This window comes from Eptatretus burgeri, chromosome 6 (assembly GCF_056783735.1).
Source record: "Eptatretus burgeri isolate ZD-2024b chromosome 6, Ebu_testis_v1, whole genome shotgun sequence".
Taxonomy (NCBI): Eukaryota; Metazoa; Chordata; class Myxini; order Myxiniformes; family Myxinidae; genus Eptatretus; species Eptatretus burgeri.
Window position 1 is genome coordinate 112,514,721 of NC_140966.1, and position 21,683 is coordinate 112,536,403.

At 47.5% G+C, this 21,683-nt stretch overlaps 1 protein-coding gene and 1 long non-coding RNA gene across 6 annotated transcripts in view; one reads left to right on the forward strand and one right to left on the reverse strand.

Moving 5' to 3' along the window:
• LOC147025648 (leucine-rich repeat-containing G protein-coupled receptor 5-like) overlaps window positions 1-15,827 on the reverse strand; it is a 92,615-nt gene extending 76,788 nt beyond the window's left edge. The window contains exon 1 of one of the 2 annotated variants that reach the window (XM_085886849.1): window positions 15,468-15,827. In XM_085886849.1, coding sequence (XP_085742975.1) covers window positions 15,468-15,712 — 245 coding nt within the window. In that variant the 5' untranslated portion in view covers window positions 15,713-15,827. The remainder of the gene's footprint in view (window positions 1-15,467) is intronic. The other variant, XM_085886848.1, reaches the window with a different exon arrangement.
• Window positions 15,828-15,938: 111 nt separating this feature from the next.
• The window catches only part of LOC147025650 (uncharacterized), a 178,549-nt gene continuing 172,804 nt past the window's right edge, over window positions 15,939-21,683 (forward strand). The window contains exons 1-2 of one of the 4 annotated variants that reach the window (XR_015059618.1): window positions 15,939-16,062; window positions 16,870-16,912. This is a non-coding gene — a long non-coding RNA (uncharacterized LOC147025650). Of the gene's footprint in view, window positions 16,071-16,869; window positions 16,913-21,683 lie in introns of all 4 variants that reach the window. The other 3 variants (XR_015059622.1, XR_015059620.1, XR_015059621.1) reach the window with 3 other exon arrangements.

The following is a 21,683-nucleotide window of genomic DNA, read 5'->3' on the forward strand; positions in this document are numbered from 1 at the left end:
AGATTATGCTGTCCCTCCTAACTGGATGACCAAGCAAGGAGGAGACAGATCAGAGAGGCTAACGAGAGGCCAATGACAACTTTGAAAGAGCAACCTGGCTTTATGGGAAAGACTGGTCACTGTGTGCATGTGACAACAATATCCCAAGCACTCTGCAAGTCTGACCTGTACGGTAGGGTGGCAGGAAGGAAGCCATTACTCAAAAAAAAGCCCATCTTGAGTCCTGTTTAAGGTATGCATAAAAGCACTCCAGAGATTATATGGCAAAAAGTTTTGTGGTCTGAAGAAAAACAAAATGGAACTTTTGGCCTCATTGCAAAATGCTATGTTTGGTGCAAACCCAACACAATACATCACCCAAAGGACACCATCCCTACTGTGAAGCATGGTTGCAGCAGCATCATGTTATGAGGATGTTTTTCATCAGAAGGAACTGAGGCACTTGCAGGATCGAAGGGAAAATGGATGGAGTAAAATACAGAAAACTCCTAGAGGAAAACCCGCTGCCCTCTGCACGAAAGCTGAAATTGGGATGGAAGTTAACTCAGGGGGGTGAACACTGATACAAAGATAATCTAGTTTTGCATTTTTAATTAATTTTATGAAACTTGTAGAATTTGTTTTTCCCTTGTAAGTTGTGGGTTACGATGTAGAAAAAAGGTGGAAAAAGTTTGATTTAATTTAATGCAATTCCAGGCTATAAGGCAACAAAAGGTGAAAAATTTGAAAGGGGGTGGATACTTTCTAAAGGCACTGCATATATCTCATTCAAACCACTCACTCACTCACTGATATGAAAGTTCGGTACTGTCTGCCTCACGAAGAAAGTTGAAATTTTAAATGTCGTTATTTTCTTGGTGTTCGCAGACGGCGCCTTTCTTTTCATGGCATTCGCGGAAGGCGCCGTTCTTTTCTCGGCGTTCGCGGACGGCGCCGTTCTTTTCTTAGCGTTCGTGGAAGGCGCCGTTCTCTTCTCGGCGTTCGTGGACGGTGCTGTTCTCTTCTCGGCGATCGCGGATGGCGCCGTTCGCGGACGGCACCGTTATTTCCATGGCGTTCATGGACGGCGCTGTTCTTTTCATGGGGTTCATGGACGGCGCCGTTCTTTTCGTGGGGTTCATGGACGGCGCCGTTCTTTTCATGGCGTTCGCGGACGGCGCCGTTCTTTTCATGGCGTTCGCGGACGGCACCGTTCTTTTCATGGCGTTCGCGGACGGCGCCGTTCTTTTCATGGCGTTCGCGGACGGCACCGTTCTTTTCATGGCGTTCGCGGACGGCACCGTTCTTTTCATGGCGTTCGCGGACGGCACCGTTCTTTTAATGGCATTCGCGGACGGCGCCGTTCTGTTCTCGCCGTTCTCTTCTCGGCATTCGTGGATGGCGCCGTTCTCTTCGCGGCATTCGTGGATGGCGCCGTTCTCTTCGCTTCATTCGTGGATGGCGCCGTCCTGTTATCGGCGTTCTCTTGTCGGCGCCGTTCTCTTCTCGGCGTTCGTGGACGGCGCCGTTCTCTTCTCGGCATTCGTGGACGGCGCCGTTCTCTTCTCGGCATTCGTGGACGGCGCCGTTCTCTTCTCGGCATTCGTGGACGGCGCCGTTCTCTTCTCGGCATTCGTGGACGGCGCCGTTCTCTTCTCGGCATTCGTGGACGGCGCCGTTCTCTTCTCGGCATTCGTGGACGGCGCCGTTCTCTTCTCGGCATTCGTGGACGGCGCCGTTCTCTTCTCGGCATTCGTGGACGGCGCCGTTCTCTTCTCGGCATTCGTGGACGGCGCCGTTCTCTTCTCGGCATTCGTGGACGGCGCCGTTCTCTTCGGCATTCGTGGACGGCGCCGTTCTCTTCTCGGCATTCGTGGACGGCGCCGTTCTCTTCTCGGCATTCGTGGACGGCGCCGTTCTCTTCTCGGCATTCGTGGACGGCGCCGTTCTCTTCTCGGCATTCGTGGACGGCGCCGTTCTCTTCTCGGCATTCGTGGACGGCGCCGTTCTCTTCTCGGCATTCGTGGACGGCGCCGTTCTCTGCATTCGTGGACGGCGCCGTTCTCTTCTCGGCATTCGTGGACGGCGCCGTTCTCTTCTCGGCATTCGTGGACGGCGCCGTTCTCTTCTCGGCATTCGTGGACGGCGCCGTTCTCTTCTCGGCATTCGTGGACGGCGCCGTTCTCTTCTCGGCATTCGTGGACGGCGCCGTTCTCTTCTCGGCATTCGTGGACGGCGCCGTTCTCTTCGCGGCATTCGTGGACGGCGCCGTTCTCTTCTCGGCATTCGTGGACGGCGCCGTTCTCTTCTCGGCATTCGTGGACGGCGCCGTTCTCTTCTCGGCATTCGTGGACGGCGCCGTTCTCTTCTCGGCATTCGTGGACGGCGCCGTTCTCTTCTCGGCGTTTGCTGACGGTGCCGTTCTTTACTCAAGGTGTTTATACATTTACACAAGGTGTAGTTAAAAAAAAAACAAAATTGTTTACAGATGGTGTATTTTTCTCATTTACGGGCATTGTACAGTGAGAGGAAGTCATAAACATTTAACGTTTTCAGATGGGATACTGTGTCAAGTGTTACAGTTGGAAGACTGTTGAAATACAGGTTTATCTGAATTTTATAAAAACAGGAACAACCAAAAAAAAAATCAAAAGAAACTAATTTCATTACTGCCTGCATCTTTGCCACACATGGACATGGCCGAGTAAAGGCGGTGGACTCATCCAGTTGGGCGAACAAAGCTTTCTCAGAACTGCTCCCTTGGAACAGTCGGGGGAAGAGGCTCGGAGAGACGGAATATAGGTTTTTTGGAAACTGAATTTATGCTTCACAGCAGCATTTTGTCTGCCCAGGAAGTCTTGCATCCATCATCATCTATTAAAAGCATGCAAAATGACTGTTATACCGTATTGTAACATACTGTGTTTATCATCAGGTTGGAAATTGAACCCAGATCTCAGAAAGAATCATTAGCTCTTTTGCAGAGAACTACGTAAATAGTTCCTAATCTAAATTCACTCAAGGTATCAAAAAAGGGAAGCTGACAACTTGAATCAGATCTGATGTTAACAATGTGCAACAGGTGAGAAACTTCAACAATATGACAATTAATGTTTGTTTTCAATTTGTTTGTCAATTCCAGATCCACCGCATAATGTTTGTCTTCGACTTAGAATCACAAAATCCGCCCGGTAGCGTTGCCTAAATAAACATTCGTTTTATTTTACAACTTTTGAACTATTTACATTAGAAAACTAGAGTTCATTGAACAACTTACCCGGTGCAGTGTTTCAGTATATATTTCAATTGAAATAAAATGATTGTAAAGGTTATAAAAATATATTCATTCTGGTATTTACCTCTGTTGATGCAGTGGCGTTTACAGCACCTTATTAAACATGTTACATTAGTTATTGGTGCCTGTTGTTTGTGTCCTTCATGACGTCCTTAGAAACAGTAAGTTTCCTGGTTGGAATCCTCATGATAATTCATGGACCGGTGTGTGTGTTTCTGTGTGTTGCGCTACTCCAGTTCTGGGCCGATTATGGCCAGACTTGCTACGTAGGATCAGCGTGACCCCAGTTCATGCTTAGAGGTGTTTTTATCCTTGCCGTTGGTCTTTAGGATGGCGGGACGGGGGGTTTGTGGGGGGGGGGGGAGAAGGGAGAGGCACAAATTCTCAATGTAAATATGCATCGTGTAGCGCCGCTCCAGGTAAGAGAAGGTATTACAAGTCTCCACATTTTCCACTGCACATTATGTTTCCGCTCTCCCCATGCTTTTCTCTTCCCCCTCCCTCTCCCACTTCCCTGTTTCTCCCCCATTCAGACTGGCTGGTTTGTCATCGACTTCCCAAAAGTAGTTTGTGCAGGAATTTATTTGGTCACGGTGCCGGCGATAACTTGCCCAACTCTGCTGAAGATCACCGTGGGGATCTTGCAATCCATCAATTAATGCCGGAAGACAGGACGCCCAGTTTAACGTGGAGGAACAACACACACATTGACGATTCACCCTGCCTGTGAAACACCAGGATGACATTTTCTAGCTGGGTCGAGATTCAAACCGAGGATAGACAGCTTCGAGGCGAGTGTGGGTACCTCGAGGTCATCCTGCCAGAGGTTCTCGTAACGAACTGTTAATAAAGAAACTGCGATTCCTTGTTGTACGTATGTTAGAAATGTATAATAAAAGTCGAATCCGAATCCAAAAAGACCGCTAACTGGCATCCCTGGACGGTGTAAAATAAAATCAGACATAAAATAATTAACTTTAAAAGAGTGAAAAAACAAAGAAGCATTTTGGAGCCATCTTAACTGAAGTCCCACGAACATGATATTTAACTAGAGGGGGAGCACTCGGGAGAGTGCAAAACCTCCGCCGCCAATTCTGCTGGGTCACTCAAGTGAACCTTATATCTTATTCATTCAATATGACGTCAACAGTGCTGACAGAGTTATAGTTCTTTTCTCCAACATTTTTTTGGGGGGAGGGGGGGGTTGGAAATTACTTAAAACATGTAGAAATGCAAAAAAAAAACTTTCTCTAACTATTTTTTTTTTTGGGGGGGGGGGTTTGGAAATCACTTAAAACATGTAGAAATGCAAAAAAAACTTTCTCTAACTATTTTTTTTTGGGGGGGTTTGGAAATCACTTAAAACATGTAGAAATGCAAAAAACTTTCTCTAACTATTTTTTTTGGGGGGGGGTTGGAAATCACTTAAAACATGTAGAAATGCAAAAAAAAAAAACTTTCTCTAACAATTTTTTTTGGGGGGGGGGGTTTGGAAATCACTTAAAACATGTAGAAATGCAAAAAAAAAATTTTTTTCTCTAACATTTATTTTTGGGGGGGGGGCAAGTCCAAAATCTAATGGCATGATCCTTGGACCATACCTATACCCCCCCCAACCAAGTTTCGTCGAAATCCATCGAGGAGTTTTTCCGTAATACTGTTCATAAACAAACAAACAAACAAACAAAGGGGTGAAAACAGTAACCTCCGATCTTCGATGGCGGAGGTTAATTACATCTGTTTCGAAAGAAATCTCTTTTTCCGAAATTTGTGCCCGACTTCACTCGAGATTTCAACATAATTATTCTGGTCACGACTTCCAATCGTCGAATATGGAATCGGATTTTGAATATCAGTTTTTAATAAGCCTGTGTGATACATCATTCAATCTTGACACAGGAGGCAATCGCATTGCATCCGACTCCAGCTTCTGCTTGCAGTCTGCAAGCATGCCCCCTGAGTAATTGTTGTAAAGCACGGAAAAGGGACCCAGCAAAGATCTCTCGAGCAAGTACCTTAAACCGAGACCTCGTTTTGGGCGACCATAAAATTGATGAGAGCCCACAGAGGACGAAATGAAGACGGCGGGAACTCGCAAACGCTTCCTGAGAAAGGAGGCTGATCGGTAAGTCTGTGGCCAAGGCCAAAAGTCATTGTTAAAGTTCATTTTAAACGGTTGTACAATGGTTAGAAACCAACTTTGAACAGTCTGATCGGAGTTCGATTCCCGACCAGACTATTAACTGTTAGGTCGGTGGTTTACAGGTATGGTCTGGCATCGCAAAGCTTGCCATCCCTCGAATGGACGTTAAGCCGGGTGTCCCATCTGCTAGCGAAAGCTGGCGGATGTCATCGATGCCCACGGTGTTTTACAACAAAAAGTAGGCGAGCTATCACCATCACTGAACAAATTACTAATTCCTGCCACCTTCAGTTGAACGTCAGGCCTGGCCAGTCGGTTCATGAAAGCCTTGGGCCAAAAACGTACACTGACTGGTTGACCCAACAAGAAAGGTGGGAATAATTGTGGTGGTAGTAGTCGTAGTAGTAGTAGTAGTATCTATCAAGGACTGACCATTGGGTTGATGCATTTTAACCGTAAATATAATGCCAAACTAAGTTTTATTTATGAATGAAACAAGATCACACCTTGTGTCGAAATAAAAGGTTAAAAATATATTTATGAATGTTAAGGAAAGTGTGAAGGAAATCAGTATGCTCAAACAAAGTGTCAAAACAAACATGTCTACAAACGATGGCATGCGGCACTGCGTCTGGACACGTCCAACCCGAGGAAGAATGCTCACAGCTCCTACTCATGACACAGACATTGCTATCAGATGTGACAAGCTGGATTAGATGGACATAACCCAACAGACAAGGGAGATCGACGTGCTTCTTAAATGCGAGAATGCTCACGTTGCCAAATGGGCGGGTGGTGTGACGCCGGATTGAGGACGTTGGAGGATTGGGAGGACGGCAAGGTTGATGGATGGAGGAGTAACGTCGATTTTCAGGAGAAAGAGGAACGAGGATGGATGAAAGATCGATTTTTACGTGTGACTTTTGTTGCAGAAGGTTGAAGGCCGTCGGAGGGTTTGTGAGGGCAACGTTGTTGAAACGGATGTGCATCATTTGTCGAAAATAAGTGGAAAAACACTTTGAATGAGGGGGGGGCGGGGGTTAAAAGAAGAGAGGACCATATGTGGTTTGAAAGGAAGTTATTGGGAGGTAGAGAAACCATTTAATGTTGAAGTCGCTAATAAAGGGGTCTCCGAGGCACGAGTACAAGCTCAAGGTGCTTACAAATCAGCGGAGGCAAAAAGGAAAATGGAATTCAATATTTAGGGGGGGGGAAACAAGGGTGGAAAAGGGGGGACCGGGGGGGCTGGTTCACATGTTATATATATACATCTGGGTAAAAATCAAATAAATCGCAATAAAGGTCGTGCTGTGAAAAGTGTTTGAGGAGACTGCATCTGGCAGTTGGACAGGAGACATCAGGCGTGTTTGTACCTCTGATGTATTACACGGACATTTTGATGACAAAAGTCCAATCACATATTGTTCATACATGTGTGTTAAATGAGTGCGTTTGATGGGTTATCGAGTGAGTACTGAAAGGCGGACGAGCTCTGGTTCCCATTTTGGGAGATTCTGTGTTCCGTTGGACTAGGGATCAGCAGCGGCGGCCCGACGGGGAAAAGTGCTCGGTTTGATATCAAAGTCTCGGTGTAGGCTTATTGCGGCCCAGGGAGCACATGCTACATCTGGCCGAGCTAATCCGCCGTCTGTGCGCCAGGCAAGCCTCGTCTAAGCGTCATTACCCATCTCATCAGAATCCCGGAACGCCGGAAATTACAGCTGCGCCGCACACTGAGGCTGGCATGATGTACACCCTGAGGCTGGCATGGGACACTCACCCCGAGGCTGGCACGGGACACTCACTCCTAGGCTGGCACGGGACACTCACGGACAGGGCGGCACGGGACACGCACCCTGAGGCCGGTTCATATATCTTGATAGCACAACGATTCACCTTCACCTTTGGTGGCAGAGGTAATTAAAAAAAAACAGTTTTATTAATCCCATGAGTTATGATTGCTAATATATGTGGGCTGACATGATGATTGCTCACAAATAGCGAATTTATAGCACATCCCGAACGTCCCGTCCGCTGGCATTTGCTCTACGGTGGACGTATTGGATATGTTACAATGCTTTCCTAAAGGAGTAGGCCATTGTGTGCTGGTACCCTGAACAAACTGCAAATCCCTGCCATAACGTGCAGCACTTTGTGGTGAAGTGGTGACTTGTATAGCATCAAGGAACGAGACAAGGGAGCCCTGAATCATTCCGTGAACTCGAGCGTTCATAGAACAACATACCACGCACAGTCTTGAGATAAATATAATAATAATAATAATAATACTAGAAGGGCACTCGGTAGTGCGTATACCTCCACTGAGATGATTAGTTTACATTTCATTACCCCACTGATGGGTCGGATCTGGGCTCAGACCTGAACTAAAATCTAATCAGCTTGTTCCCGTCACCTAACCAACTCGTCCACCAAGTTTCGTCCGAATCCGTCCACAACTTTTTGAGATTTTTTTTGTTCACAAACAGACAGACAGACATGGGTGGAAACATAATCTCCGTCCACCGACGGTGTCGGAGGTAATAAATAAAGAAAAACAAACATAATACAACAAGGACAAGGGCAGAATGTACGAGCCCCAAATGATTGGTCGTGACGACGTAAAATGCCGTAATATTTCGTCCTGTAGCGATAAACCGAATGGTTTTGAAAGTGCCAAAAAGGTGATTTGTGTTCTACAATGTTCAAGTATACTGTATAACTCAACAAAAATTAAATAAAAGGCTTTAAAAGATGGTAGAAAAAAAAACAAAAATCGGAAGTTTAGCACCATTGACGCAGGTCTTTCACACCACCTAATTCAACACATCACAATAGTTAATTGTGCCTGTTGTTTGTGTCCATTATGACGTCATTAAAAGCAAGTAAGTTACCTGTTTGGAATGATTTTGACATTTCAAATTTTGTTTCACCATCAGGCAGAGTAAAAAGTAGAGGTTTGTGTTCCGATTTGTGTTTAAAATACAACATTCAATTCAAATCAAGTTGCTCCTCAATAAAAACTGACGTTTGTAAACAGACGGGTAGACAGATGTGAATAAATTGCTTAATTTGCTCGTTAATAGAGAACCATTGCAAACTCAAAGTGGGAGAAAAAAAAACACACGAACAGTACCACAAAGCACGTACACCGCACGGAGGCTTTAAAAAGCGGGTTTTGAACGAATTCAGTGCGAGAACCGAATGAGCGGAATGAATAAACGAGACTTTTGATGACTCCAATGCAGTAATTTGGTCTTTCAATTGATTATGGATAAAGGACTTGTTTAAATTCCGCACCAACTGGAACAGCACTCGGGAGAGCGCGTACCTCCACCAGGCTGAACAGTTTACATTTTGTATCCACCGATCTGATCTGGATCCGGACCCAAACCAAAATCGAATCAGCTTGTTCTTTACGCTTTTAACCCAACTCGTCCACCGAGTTTTGTCATAACTTGTCCACAACTTTTTAAGATATCATGCGAGATATATATATATATATATATATATATATATATATATATATATATATATATATATATATATATATATATATATATATATATATATTTTGTTGTGGTTGACGAAATTCACAAACCACCATTCAGGTCCCTTAGGTGAGATATCTCGGTAAGTATATGTGTAGTTAGGCCCAAACCCGTTGTCTAGAGGGAATAAATGTCATTCATGCGGGCTGCGACTCTTCAGGATAGCCGTTTTTCTTTTACCATCTTTATTTTGGACCAGCCGCCATTATTACCACCACCAACCACGTCTCAACAGCCATCACAACAACAACCACCAACCACAACGCCGCTTCACAATAACAACCACCAACCACAACGCCGCTTCACAACAACAACCACCAACCACAACGCCGCTTTACCACAACCGCCACGACCTTTACCGTCACAACTCGCCACCATCGCATCACCGTCATCTCGCGCCACTCGTGGGCACCGATGCTGGACTCGTGCGGGGCGCGCACCGAGCAGCGTGTTCAAAAACATCACGGACTTTCCGCAGAAAAACGGATCAAAAACGACTCACGCCCACTTTTGTTCCGTCCAATTGGTGAGCGAGGGGCGATTTGGCCCCGCCTCCAGGGCGTTGGAGGGCGGGCGCTATATGCAAATTCATGGATCAAAAAGCATTCACGCCCACTTTTCCTCGGGCCAATGGGGAGCCAGGTGAAGGGTCGGAGGCAAAGGGTCAAGGGTGAAAGAGCGAAGCCACGGGGCTTATAAAAACGACTGCGTTCGTCAGACAAGTTGAGAAAGAGTTCAGTTGGAAGTTGAGAGTTGAGTGTGCGGAATTCAAGAGAGTCGTCGGTGGAGCGGGAAAGAAGTGGTACTAGTCAGAGTGAAGAGGACGGAGCTGTGGAGAGGTGACGGCGGCGAAGGCGGACGAGGGGGTGCTCGCGTCGGTGCCGGGAGCTGCACAGAGAGAGGCCAGCAACGCGACCGAGGTGGAGGAGGAGACGCTCGCCGCGGGACCCGAGACAGGGTAATATCCTCCTTCCCCCGAGCATCAGCAACCCCCTCCTGTTTCCCCCCGCGCTGAGATAGTGCGACAAAGGGGCCTCCTTCCCACCCCCTACCAGACACTGTCCGCGAGGCCCGCGGAGTTGAGGCACCACCGCCGCTCCGCGTCTCATCATCAGACGGGTAGGCCCGACACGGTCTCGGCCCCAGGCCCGCCTACCCCCCTCATCCTGGAGGGTGGTTCTCTTTTCTTTTGCTTTGGGAATGTGTGTTGTCGGCGCCGTCTGTGAAGTAAAATTGTATAAATGTTGCCGTGTGCCCGGTAGTCGGATAGATCTGCATTGTTGCATTTGCTTTTTGTGTAATATTGCATTGTCTTCTTCTTTTACATGTGCTTTTGGTGGAATTGTATATGTGTGCTTTCCGTTCATCGCGGAATAAATGTGCTTATTGTTGAACTGTTTTCCCGCTTCGCTTCGTCATTTCTTTCATTGAATCCCCATCTTCCTTCACGTAAAGGGTTGGTAGTGGGCTAAGACGCCCGATAATTAATCGAACTGTCGAGGCCGACGAATAACACCGCTCGGTTATCCCGATAGTACGGAACGGGTCGCTTAAGTGGCCCGTGTCCGAAGTCGACCTGCGGCGAGGTGCGATCGCCCAGTCTACCCTCCGTGTGGGTACTTAGGTAGGTCGAATTTGGCGAGCAACCCTATCCCACGCGGGGGCCGATTGGCACGATCGCGGTGAGACCGAAAGGTCCACCCGTGACTGGTTCCCGGCGTTAGTCCGAGAGGGTCACGACTGGATTGTCCGTCCGGTGGGCGACGTGCCGCGATTCGAGTTACGTGGCCGTCCGCACGCCGGCGGGCGCGAATCCGCAACAATATATATATATATATATACATATATATATATATATATATATATATATATATATATATATATATATATATATATATATATATATATATATATATATATATATATATATATATATATTTTCTGGACCCAACTCTCAATGCTGAAGAATCACGTAAAGAATTCTCGAGTCTGGATCCGGATCTTCACCAAAACCAAATCAATTCGTTCTTGTCACGCACCCAACCTGTCCACCAAAGTTTGTCCGAATCCGTCCGCAAATTTTTGACATATCCTGCTCACAGACAGACGTGAAAACATAACCTGAGCAAGTGAATCAGAAGTTTACCGCAGTTGACACAGTGGCTATTACACCACCTTATCTACCATGTTACATTCGTTCTTCGTGCCTGTTGTTTGTGTCCTTTATGCCGTCCGTATAAAAAACAGGAGGTTTTCTGTTTGGAATTATTATAAATTTTGGTTGATTGCCCGACTGGCAAGACACACAAGCGGCTGCTTTCCTGCTGGTGTGCGTCGCGCGCACTTGGGACTAGATTCCGTACAATTTGCCAAATTCAAGACCAAAGGACTGCTCAACTGCAGATTCGTGTTCGTGTGTTCAAAATATAACATCTAACTGAAATCAAGCAGCTCCTTGATCACAGACTGAAGACGGACAGAACGAACCAGTTATTGCTTAAACTCGCTTCACGCGACGCGCACAGGGTAATGAACAACTGCTTGTTCTTTAAAGGCCACATGGGGTTGGAAAGGGGGAAGCTTGGCCCAAGTCATTCAGGAACCGGCTGGCTAGACCTGACGTTTGACTGAGGTTCGAGGAGGAATTTATCATTTATCCACGGCGCCGGCAATAACTCACCAACTCTTCCTGAAGGAGACCACGGGACCTTTAACGCACACCAACCAATGCCAACAGATGGAACGACAGTTTAACGTCCATCCGAGGGACAGGACACACATTGATGCCTCACCCTGCCTGCATGACACCAGGATGACAGTTTATAGCTGGGTCGAGAGTGCTTCGAGGCGAGTGCAGCGGCTTAATGAACAAAATGTCCTTTAAATGGCCAAGATGAAAACTCGGGGATAATCCCACAGTGAGAGGAAAAAGCGAGTCGACCCGCAGGGGGACCGGACAGGTAGCTAGGAATCTCGCAGGTATGCAGCACTGACCAGGAACTACGCAGGTACGCGAAACTGATCGTGTTGAGCGAACAATTACAGCACATGGACCTTCATTAGTCAGGTGTGCCCCTTTTCTTCTTACAAGAACCTCTCATGACACGATCACAGGACATTACATGAACCTCTCATGACATTACATAAACTCCTGATAAGATCATACACTGCACAAACCTCACATGCCACGATCATACACTCCATGAACCTCTCATGCCACGATCGTACACAACATGAAACTCTCATGCCACGATCATGCACTACATGAACCTCTCATGCCACGATCATACACTGCATGAACCTCTCATGCCACGATCATACACTGCACAAACCTCTCATGCCACGATCATACACTACATGAACCTCTCATGCCAAGATCATACACTACATGAACCTCTCATGCCATGATCATACACTACATGAACCTCACATGCCACGATCATACATTCCATGAACCTCTCATGCCACGATCGTACACAACATGAAACTCTCATGCCACGATCATACACTACACGAACCTCTCATGCCACGATCATACACTACATGAACCTCTCATGCCAAGATCATACACGACAAACTTCTAATGCCACGATCATACGCTACATGAACTTCTCATGCCACGATCATATGCTACATGAACCTCTCATGCCACGATCATACACTACATGAACCTCTCATGCCACGATCATACACTACATGAACCTCTCATGCCACGATCATACACTACATGTATCTCTCATGCAACGATCATACGCTACATGAACCTCTCATGCCACGATCATACACTACATGTATCTCTCATGCTACGATCATACACTACATAAACTTCTCATGCCACGATCATACACTACATGTATCTCTCATGCCACGATCATACACTACGTGAACCTCTCATGCCACGATCATACACAACGTGAAACTCTCATGCCACGATCGTACACAACATGAACCTCTCATGCCACGATCATACACTACATGAACTTCTCATGCCACGATCATACGCTACATGAACTTCTCATGCCACGATCATACGCTACATGAACCTCTCATGCCAGGATCATACACTACATGTATCTCTCATGCTACGATCATACGCTACATGAACCTCTCATGCCACGACCATACACTACATGTATCTCTCATGCCACGATCATACACAACATGAACCTCATGCCATGATCGTACACAACATGAAACTCTCATGCCACGATCGTACACAAGATGAAACTCTCATGCCATGATCATACACTACATGAACCTCTCATGCCACGATCATACACTATATGAACCTCTCATGCCACGATCATACACTACATTAACCTCTCATGCCACGATCATACACTACATGAACCTCTCATGCCACGATCATACACTACATGAACCTCATGCCAAGATCATACACTACATGTACCTCTCATGCCACAATCATACACTACATGTACCTCTCATGCCACAATCATACGCTACATGAACCGCTCATGCCACGATCATACACTACATGTACCTCTCATGCCACGATCATACGCTACATGTACCGCTCATGCCACGATCATACACTACATGAACCTCTCATGCCACGATCATACACTACATGTACCTCTCATGCCACGATCATACACTACATGAACCTCTCATGCCACGATCATACACTACATGTACCTCTCATGCCACGATCATACACTACATGAACCTCTCATGCCACGATCATACACTACATGTACCTCTCATGCCACGATCATACACTACATGTACCTTTCATGCCACGATCATACACTACATGAACCTCTCATGCCACGATCATACACTACATGAAATTCTCGGGTGCTCGTGCGCGGAGTCTGGTGCGGGTAGACGGTTCGTTCATTCATTGAGTGCACACACGTGCCACTAACAACGCGCGAGACCTTTAACGTGAGATTGTAGTTCACATGGCGAGGAACGAGGAGGGGAAGGAAGGAAGGAAGGAAGGAAGGAAGGACATTGGAGCTGGTCACATTAGCAGGCGTAATTAGCCGAGTGATTAGAAATGCGGGCGGAGGGTTGGCCCGGTTTGGGCTTTCACCACCGGGTCGAACTGTGCGACGAGTCAAAGATCCGTTTTTAGTCGAGCTGCAATCACATAGCCAAATGGTCCATTGATCACCTGGGGTTACAAAACCTCAGCCAAACAACCAGTCGGTATTACAATCATTGGGGTTATAAAACCTCAACTAAACAACCGGTAGGTATTACAACCATTGGGGTTACAAAACCTCAACGAAACAACCGGTAGGTATTACAACCATTGGGGTTACACAATCTAAAATAAACAACCGGTCGGTATTACAATCATTGGGGTTACAAAACCTCAACTAAACAACCGGGAGGTATTACAACCATTGGGGTTACAAAACCTCAACCAAACAACCGGTAGGTATTACAACCATTGGGGTTACACAATCTAAAATAAACAACCAGTCGGTATTACAATCATTGGGGTTACAAAACCTCAACTAAACAACCGGGAGGTATTACAACCATTGGGGTTACAAAACCTCAACCAAACAACCGGTAGGTATTACAACCATTGGGGTTACACAATCTAAAATAAACAACCGGTCGGTATTACAATCATTGGGGTTACAAAACCTCAACTAAACAACCGGGAGGTATTACAACCATTGGGGTTACAAAACCTCAACCAAACAACCGGTAAGTATTACAACCATTGGGGTTACACAATCTAAAATAAACAACCGGTCGGTATTACAATCAATGGGTTACAAAACCTCAACTAAACAACCTGTAGGTATTAAAACCATTGGGGTTACACAATCTAAAATAAACAACCGCTCAGTATTACAATCATTGGGGTTACAAAACCTCAACTAAACAGCCTGTCGGTATTACAATCATTGGGGTTACAAAACCTCAACCAAACAACCGGTCGGTATTACAATCATTGGGGTTACAAAACCTCAACTAAACAGCCTGTCGGTATTACAATCATTGGGGTTACAAAACCTCAACGAAACAACCGGTAGGTATTACAACCATTGGGGTTACACAATCTAAAATAAACAACCGGTCGGTATTACAATCAATGGGTTACAAAACCTCAACTAAACAACCTGTAGGTATTAAAACCATTGGGGTTACACAATCTAAAATAAACAACCGCTCAGTATTACAATCAATGGGTTACAAACCCTCAACTAAACAGCCTGTCGGTATTACAATCATTGGGGTTACACAATCTAAAATAAACAACCGCTCAGTATTACAATCATTGGGGTTACAAAACCTCAAATAAACAACCTGTCGGTATTACAATCATCGGAGTTACACAATCTAAAATAAACAACCGGGACAATCATCGGGGTTACAAAACCTCAAATAAACAACCAGTCGGTATTACAACCATCGGAGTTACAAAACCTCAAATAAACAACCGGTCGGTGTGACATTCAAACACGCACGTGGATGAAACCGTCCCCCGCTCGTCACGACCCGCGGTACTCACAACAGGGTGGTGAACGGATCCAGCGGACTGGGAAGCTCACAGAGCCCGAGCTTGGTGCAGTCCACCCGCCACGCGAGCTTATCGTGACCATTGGGGCCGCAGCTGCATCCGTGCGGACACGGGCGCGATCTCCGGGTGTGCGAGCTCCGCTTGGAGGCGCCTGGAGCGCAGACACAGAGCGTGACGAGGGCGGCCAAGCGCAGGAGAGGGACGAGACGCCGGCCTCGGGGGGTCTCGGCCAACATGGCCCGGGTCGCAGGCGTTCACCGCATGGACGTGGGACACGGACGTCAATCGAGGGCCACCCGCGACCACCACGTCCGTCAGAGAGAGGCGGCGAGGATGAACACAAGGCGCGCGCCGCAGCTTCATTATAGAGAATGGGCGCTGTTTAGCCACGCCTCTCCTGAGCTGTGATTGGTTCATCGTATCATTGGCTCGATGGTTATTGGCTACTCAAGGCGAGCAGAGCAGACGGACACGACGGCGATTGGGTAATTGTGCGTCGGGCAAAGAGAGGAAAAAATCTTCATTTAATCGTGGCGGGATCGGGGCAGCATGAGAGGGATGGAAAAATGAAGAACCCCGGGAGAGGGTGAGAGGGTGAGAGAGAGAGGGTGAGAGGATGAGAGGGTGTGAGGTAGAGGAAGAGAGAGGATGAAGGAGAGAGAGAGGGTGAGGGAGAGGAAGAGACGGAGAGGGAGAGGAGCTGAGAGAGAGAGGGTGAGAGGGAGAGGATGAGAGAGACAGCGAGAGAGGGTGAGTGAGAGAGGGCGAGAGGAAGAGAGGGAGAGAGGGAGAGAGAGAGAAGAGAGGATGAGAGGGAGAGAGGGTGTGAGAGAGGGAGAGAGGGTGAGAAAGACAGGGTGAGGGGAGAGAGGGAGAGGGTGAGAGGGAGAGGGGGAGAGGGTGAGAGAGTCAGAGAGAGAGAGAGAGACAGTGAGAGAGAGAGAGAGACAGACAGTGAGAGAGAGAGACAGTGAGAGAGAGAGAGAGAGAGAGAGAGAGAGAGAGAGAGAGAGAGAGAGAGAGAGAGAGAGGGTGAGAGAGGGTGAGAGAGGGTGAGAGAGGGTGAGAGAGGGTGAGCGAGAGAGAGAGAGAGGGTGAGAGAGGGTGAGAGAGGGTGAGAGAGGGTGAGAGAGGATGAGAGAGGGTGAGAGAGGGTGAGAGAGGGTGAGAGAGGGTGAGAGAGAGAGAGCACATGTCCCAGCTGGTTTAGGATTGGTTTCTGATTTATGAATGGTTGGTCATGATTGGTTTGTGTGTATATTTGCTTTTTTTGATTTGTGTGTGCAATTGTGCTCCTTCATGGTTGTTATGAGGATAGGTATAGTGGTGTGGGGTTTTTTTGTTAATCGTATAATGATGATTGGTGTTTGTGATTTGATCCTTCCCTGAATAGATAAAGCCCACGGCTAAAGTCTCAAGGAATGCAGAGATTCCAGGTGAACTACCCTGCCCAGTTCAAGTACTGATGTGTGTGTGTGTGTGTGTGTGTGTGTGTGTGTGTGTGTGTGCGCGTGTGGGTGTGTGTGCGCGTGTGTGTGTGTGTGTCTGTGTGTGTGTGTGTGTGTGTGTGTGTGTGTGTGTGTGTGTGTGTGTGTGTGTGTGTGTGTGTGTCTGTGACTGCTGTTTCTCGACAACCGCTGGTCCGATCTAATTGAAACTTGCCAGGTATATTGCTGGGGACCTGAGGATGTGCCTTTTCAAGGTTTGATATTAATCGGACAAGTGCTTCCCAAGTTATGGCCATTTGTTTACCAACCAATGACAGGAACCGTTGCTGCGGCCATTTTTTATCAACCAATGACAGGAAGCGTTGCTGCGTAGCCGTGGTCAATGGGGAAGACAAACTCAGCCGCGTTCGCCATTACGGGTTTTTCTCTTCTCTTCTCTTCTCTTCTCTTCTCTTCTCTTCTCTTCTCTTCTCTTCTCTTCTCTTCTCTTCTCTTCTCTTCTCTTCGTGTTTTTCCTTGCGAAAAGGCAAAATACGTTGGCGCTAATTGAATAATTGGCCATTAAAAGCCTCCTTATTCTTGCCATGGACGAGGAAACAAAGAAGAAGTGCCGTTTCCTCAGCGATGTTGTTTATGAAGAGGTGCCAACGAGATAAAGGTGTGTACAATGTACACAGAGACGATTTTTATTATTATTTGTATATTGAAGAAAAATTGTTCCAAAAATAATTTATCAAAAAAAGTGCACAACTTCTTTTTGTTTCCAATTGTCAAAACGCTGTGACCTTTGGAAGTGTTAAGGAATTCAGCTCCACTCAACATGCTTGCCAACGAAATACATCTCAATTTGATGGTAAAAACGATTCACAACGACAGGTTTCCTTACTCATTGCTCTGCAGTCTGCATTCAACCCCTTCATTTGTCATCTCATTGACCTCATTTCATCGATCTATAATTCCAGCAATCTCTGTGTGTGTGTCTGTGTGTGTCTGTGTGTGTCTGTGTGTGTCTGTGTGTGTCTGTGTCTGTGTGTCTGTGTGTCTGTGTGTCTGTGTGTCTGTGTGTGTGTTTCTGTGTGTCTGTGACCGCTGTTTCCCGACAACCACTGGTCCGATCTAATTGAAACTTGCCAGGTATATTGCTGGGGACCTGAGTATGTGGCTTTTCAAGATTTGATATTAATCGGACAAGTGATTCCCAAGTTAGGGCCATTTATTTACCAACCAATGTCAGGACACGTGCTGCGTAGGCGTGGCCGATGCGCCATTTAGTTGCCAATCACAGGACACGTTGCTGCATGGGCGTGGCTGCGTAGGCCGGTGCACGGCCGGCCGACGATGACGTCACGTGCCGTGCTGGTTACGATGGGGATCGATCGGTGCCTTAGTTACCGTGGGGTAGGAGTGCCAATGGTAAATGGCAGCGAATGTCACGGAAAGCAAAGACAGGGAGGTAAACTTGATTTTAATTAACTCTGTGTTTAAGTATCACAGCAGTTGTTACTTCAATGCAAGCGATAATTCGTGGAATGATGTGAACATTCCGTACGGGCATGCACTACTTTTGGATAGTGATGACTTACTGTATTATCATAATTTCTCGATTTCTTATCCACATTTTCGATAAACACAATGCCCCAATCCAGTCGTCGTTTATGAGAGCGAAGGAATGGCCTGTGAGTTGTTTGAAAGTTTTTTTTTTTTGCATGTACGGCCACGCACATATGTGCACGCAAGAGCAAAGGAACGGCCTGTGTGGTTGTTGTTTCTGCCACGTGGTTTGAAAGATTTTTTTTTTGTATATATGGCCACGCACGTATGGGCACACACGTACGGCCATGCGCGTACGGCCATGCACGTACGGACATGCACGTACGGCCACGCAAAATTGACGAAATTGCCGAAATTCGCAAACCACCATTCAGGTCCCGTCGGTGAGATATCTCTGTAAGTATATGTGTAGTTAGGCCCAAATCCGTTGTTTAGAGGGAATAAATGTCATTCATTCGGGCTGCGACCCTTCAGGATAGCCGTTTTTCTTTTACTATCTTTATTTTGGACCAGCCGCCATTACTACCACCACAACCACCACCAACCACGTCTCAACAGCCATCACACAACAACCACCAACCGCAACGCCGCTTCACAACAACAACAACGCCAACAGCCACGACCCTTGCCGTCACATCTCGCTCTCACAACCATCGCATCACCGCCATTCTCGCGCCGCTTGTGGGCACCGATCCTGGACTCGTACAGGGCGCGCACCGAGCAGCGGGTGCAAAAACACCAGCCTTTCCGAGAAATCGGATCAAGAACGATTCACGCCCACTTCTGTTCCGTCCTATCAGCGAGCGTGGGGCGATTTGGCCCCGCCTCCAGGTGCGTCGGAGTATAATCGCGATATGCAGATTCGCGTATCAAGAATCATTCACGCCCACTTTTCCTCTGTCCAATGGGGAGCGTGGCTCCGCCCCCGAGCGATTCCTGATCCAAAAATCTGCATATGATTTCTCCTGTCGGACTATAAAGCACCGAGCGTGGAGCGAATCGAGGCAGTTGTTGAGGGAGTTTCTGAATCGGGAGAGAAAAAGAGTTTCTGAATCGCAGTTGGACGGAGTTGAGAAGAGTGGAGAGTGGGAGAGTTGGAGAGTTGTGGCGGCGGCGAAGGCAGTCGAGAGGGCGCTCGTGTCAGAGTCGGGGAGCTGCGGAGAGGGGAGGCCGGTAACGCGACCGAGGTCGCGGTGGAGTCGCTCGTCGCGGGACCCAAGCCAGCGAGATATCCTCATTCCCCCGAGCATCAACAACCCCCTCCTGTTTCTCCCCGCGCTGAGATAGTGTGAGAAGGGGGCCCCGTTCCCACCCCATTCCAGGCAGTGCCAGCGAGGCCCGCGGAGTCGGGGCGCCGCCGCCATCTTGCGGCTCATCACCAGACGGGTAGGCTCGACGCGGTCTCGGCCCCAGGCCCGTCTGCCCCCTTGTAGTTGAGGGTGGTCCCTTTTTCTTTTGCTTTGAGGATATGTGTTGTCGGCGCCGTCTGTGAAGTAAAACTGTATAAGTGTTGCCGTGTGCTCGGTAGTCGGTAGTAGATCTGCATTGTTGCATTTGCTTTTTGTGCAGAATTGTTGTGTTTCTTCTACTTTTACATTTGCTTTTGGTGTATAATTGTATATGTGTGCTTTCCGTTTTCCGCGGAATAAATGTGCTTTATGTTGAACTGTTTTTCCCGTTTCGCTTCGTCTTTTCTTTTATTGAATCTCCATCTTACTTCACGTAAAGGGTTGGTCGTGGGCTAAATACGCCCGATAATCAATCAAACCGTCGAGGTTGACGATAACACCGCTCGGTTATCCCGATAGTACGGAACGGGTCGCTTAAAGTGGCCCGTGTCCGAAGTCGACCTGCGGCGAGGTGCGATCGCCCGGTCTACCCTCCGTGTGGGTACTTAGGTAGGTCGAATTTGGCGAGCAACCCTATCCCACACGGGGGGCCGATTGGCACGATCGTGGTGAGGCCGAAAGGCCCACCCGTGACTAGTTCCCGGCGTTAGTCCGAGAGGGTCACGACGGGATTGTCCGTCCGGTGGGCGACGTGCCGCGATTCGAGTTACGTGGCCGCTCGCACGCCGGCGGGCGCGAATCCGCAACACTGTTGTCAGGAGTGGGACACAAACCCATCCCCCTCCTCGCGGCACTGGTGTCGGAGAGCAGGAAAACGGGCTCTCCTGTCTCCAGCTAAATTCACGGGAATCGGTCCAGGGGTGAGAGGAGCGACCCCCGATTCCCTCCAAATTACGAGCGATTCAAATTAACCCTTTACGAGAAATAAGATGGCGTCTCAAGGCGAGCGGGAGCCGCCTTAGAAATTAGAAATGGATTTCTAATTATTAGAAATGATTTTCTAATTAGGTTTTAGAAATGGATTTCTATCTAAATTTCTAAAACCATTTAGAAATGGTTTTAGAAAAAACCATTTTAGAAATGGTTTTTAGAAATGGATTTTAGAAATGAAATGGATTTTAGAAATGGATTAGGTATTAGAAATGGATTTAGAATGTGTAGAATCCATGGTCCAGGATGAAATCCCCGTGCAGGAAATGTTGGTTGTGCAGGAACACGAACTCCCCCAACTGAACCCAGAGCCCGAAATAGGTGCGGCGGCGGCCGCGGTGTATGACACCTCCCTTCCCCCTCTCCACCAAAACCCCCCGATCCTTGCCGAATCGGCTCACCCAAGCGCACCCGACATGGCCCAGCTATGCGCCATGCTGGCAGGAATCAGTGGGGACATGCACGAAATGAAAACAAAAATGGAAACAAACACGAACGAAATAAAAGGCATGAACAAGCAAATGAACGAAGTGAAAACGAAAATGGATGCGAATACACAGCAAATGAACGAAATGGAAACAAACATGAAGGAAGAAATGAAAGAGCTGCGGGGTGAGATGCAGAGCATGGGCCGAAGCCTGCAGGCGGGCATGAAGGCAGTAACCGGGGAGCTTAAAATGGCGACTCCACGTGTGGGAGCGAACGAGCTGGGAGGGAGTGCAACGGCTGTCGGGCCCGCGGTGGAGGCGGGTAAGGAAAAAATAATTTGGGGGACGTGTTGGGCGAGGGTCGTGACGGAAAAGGTGACGGTAACCGAGAGGGAAAAACTAATTGGGGTGACGGAGACGTGCACGAGGGAGATAACAAGGGAAGAGACGGAAATAATAGTTGAGACAAGGGAGGTAAAGGGTGAAGAGGTGACTGAGTTG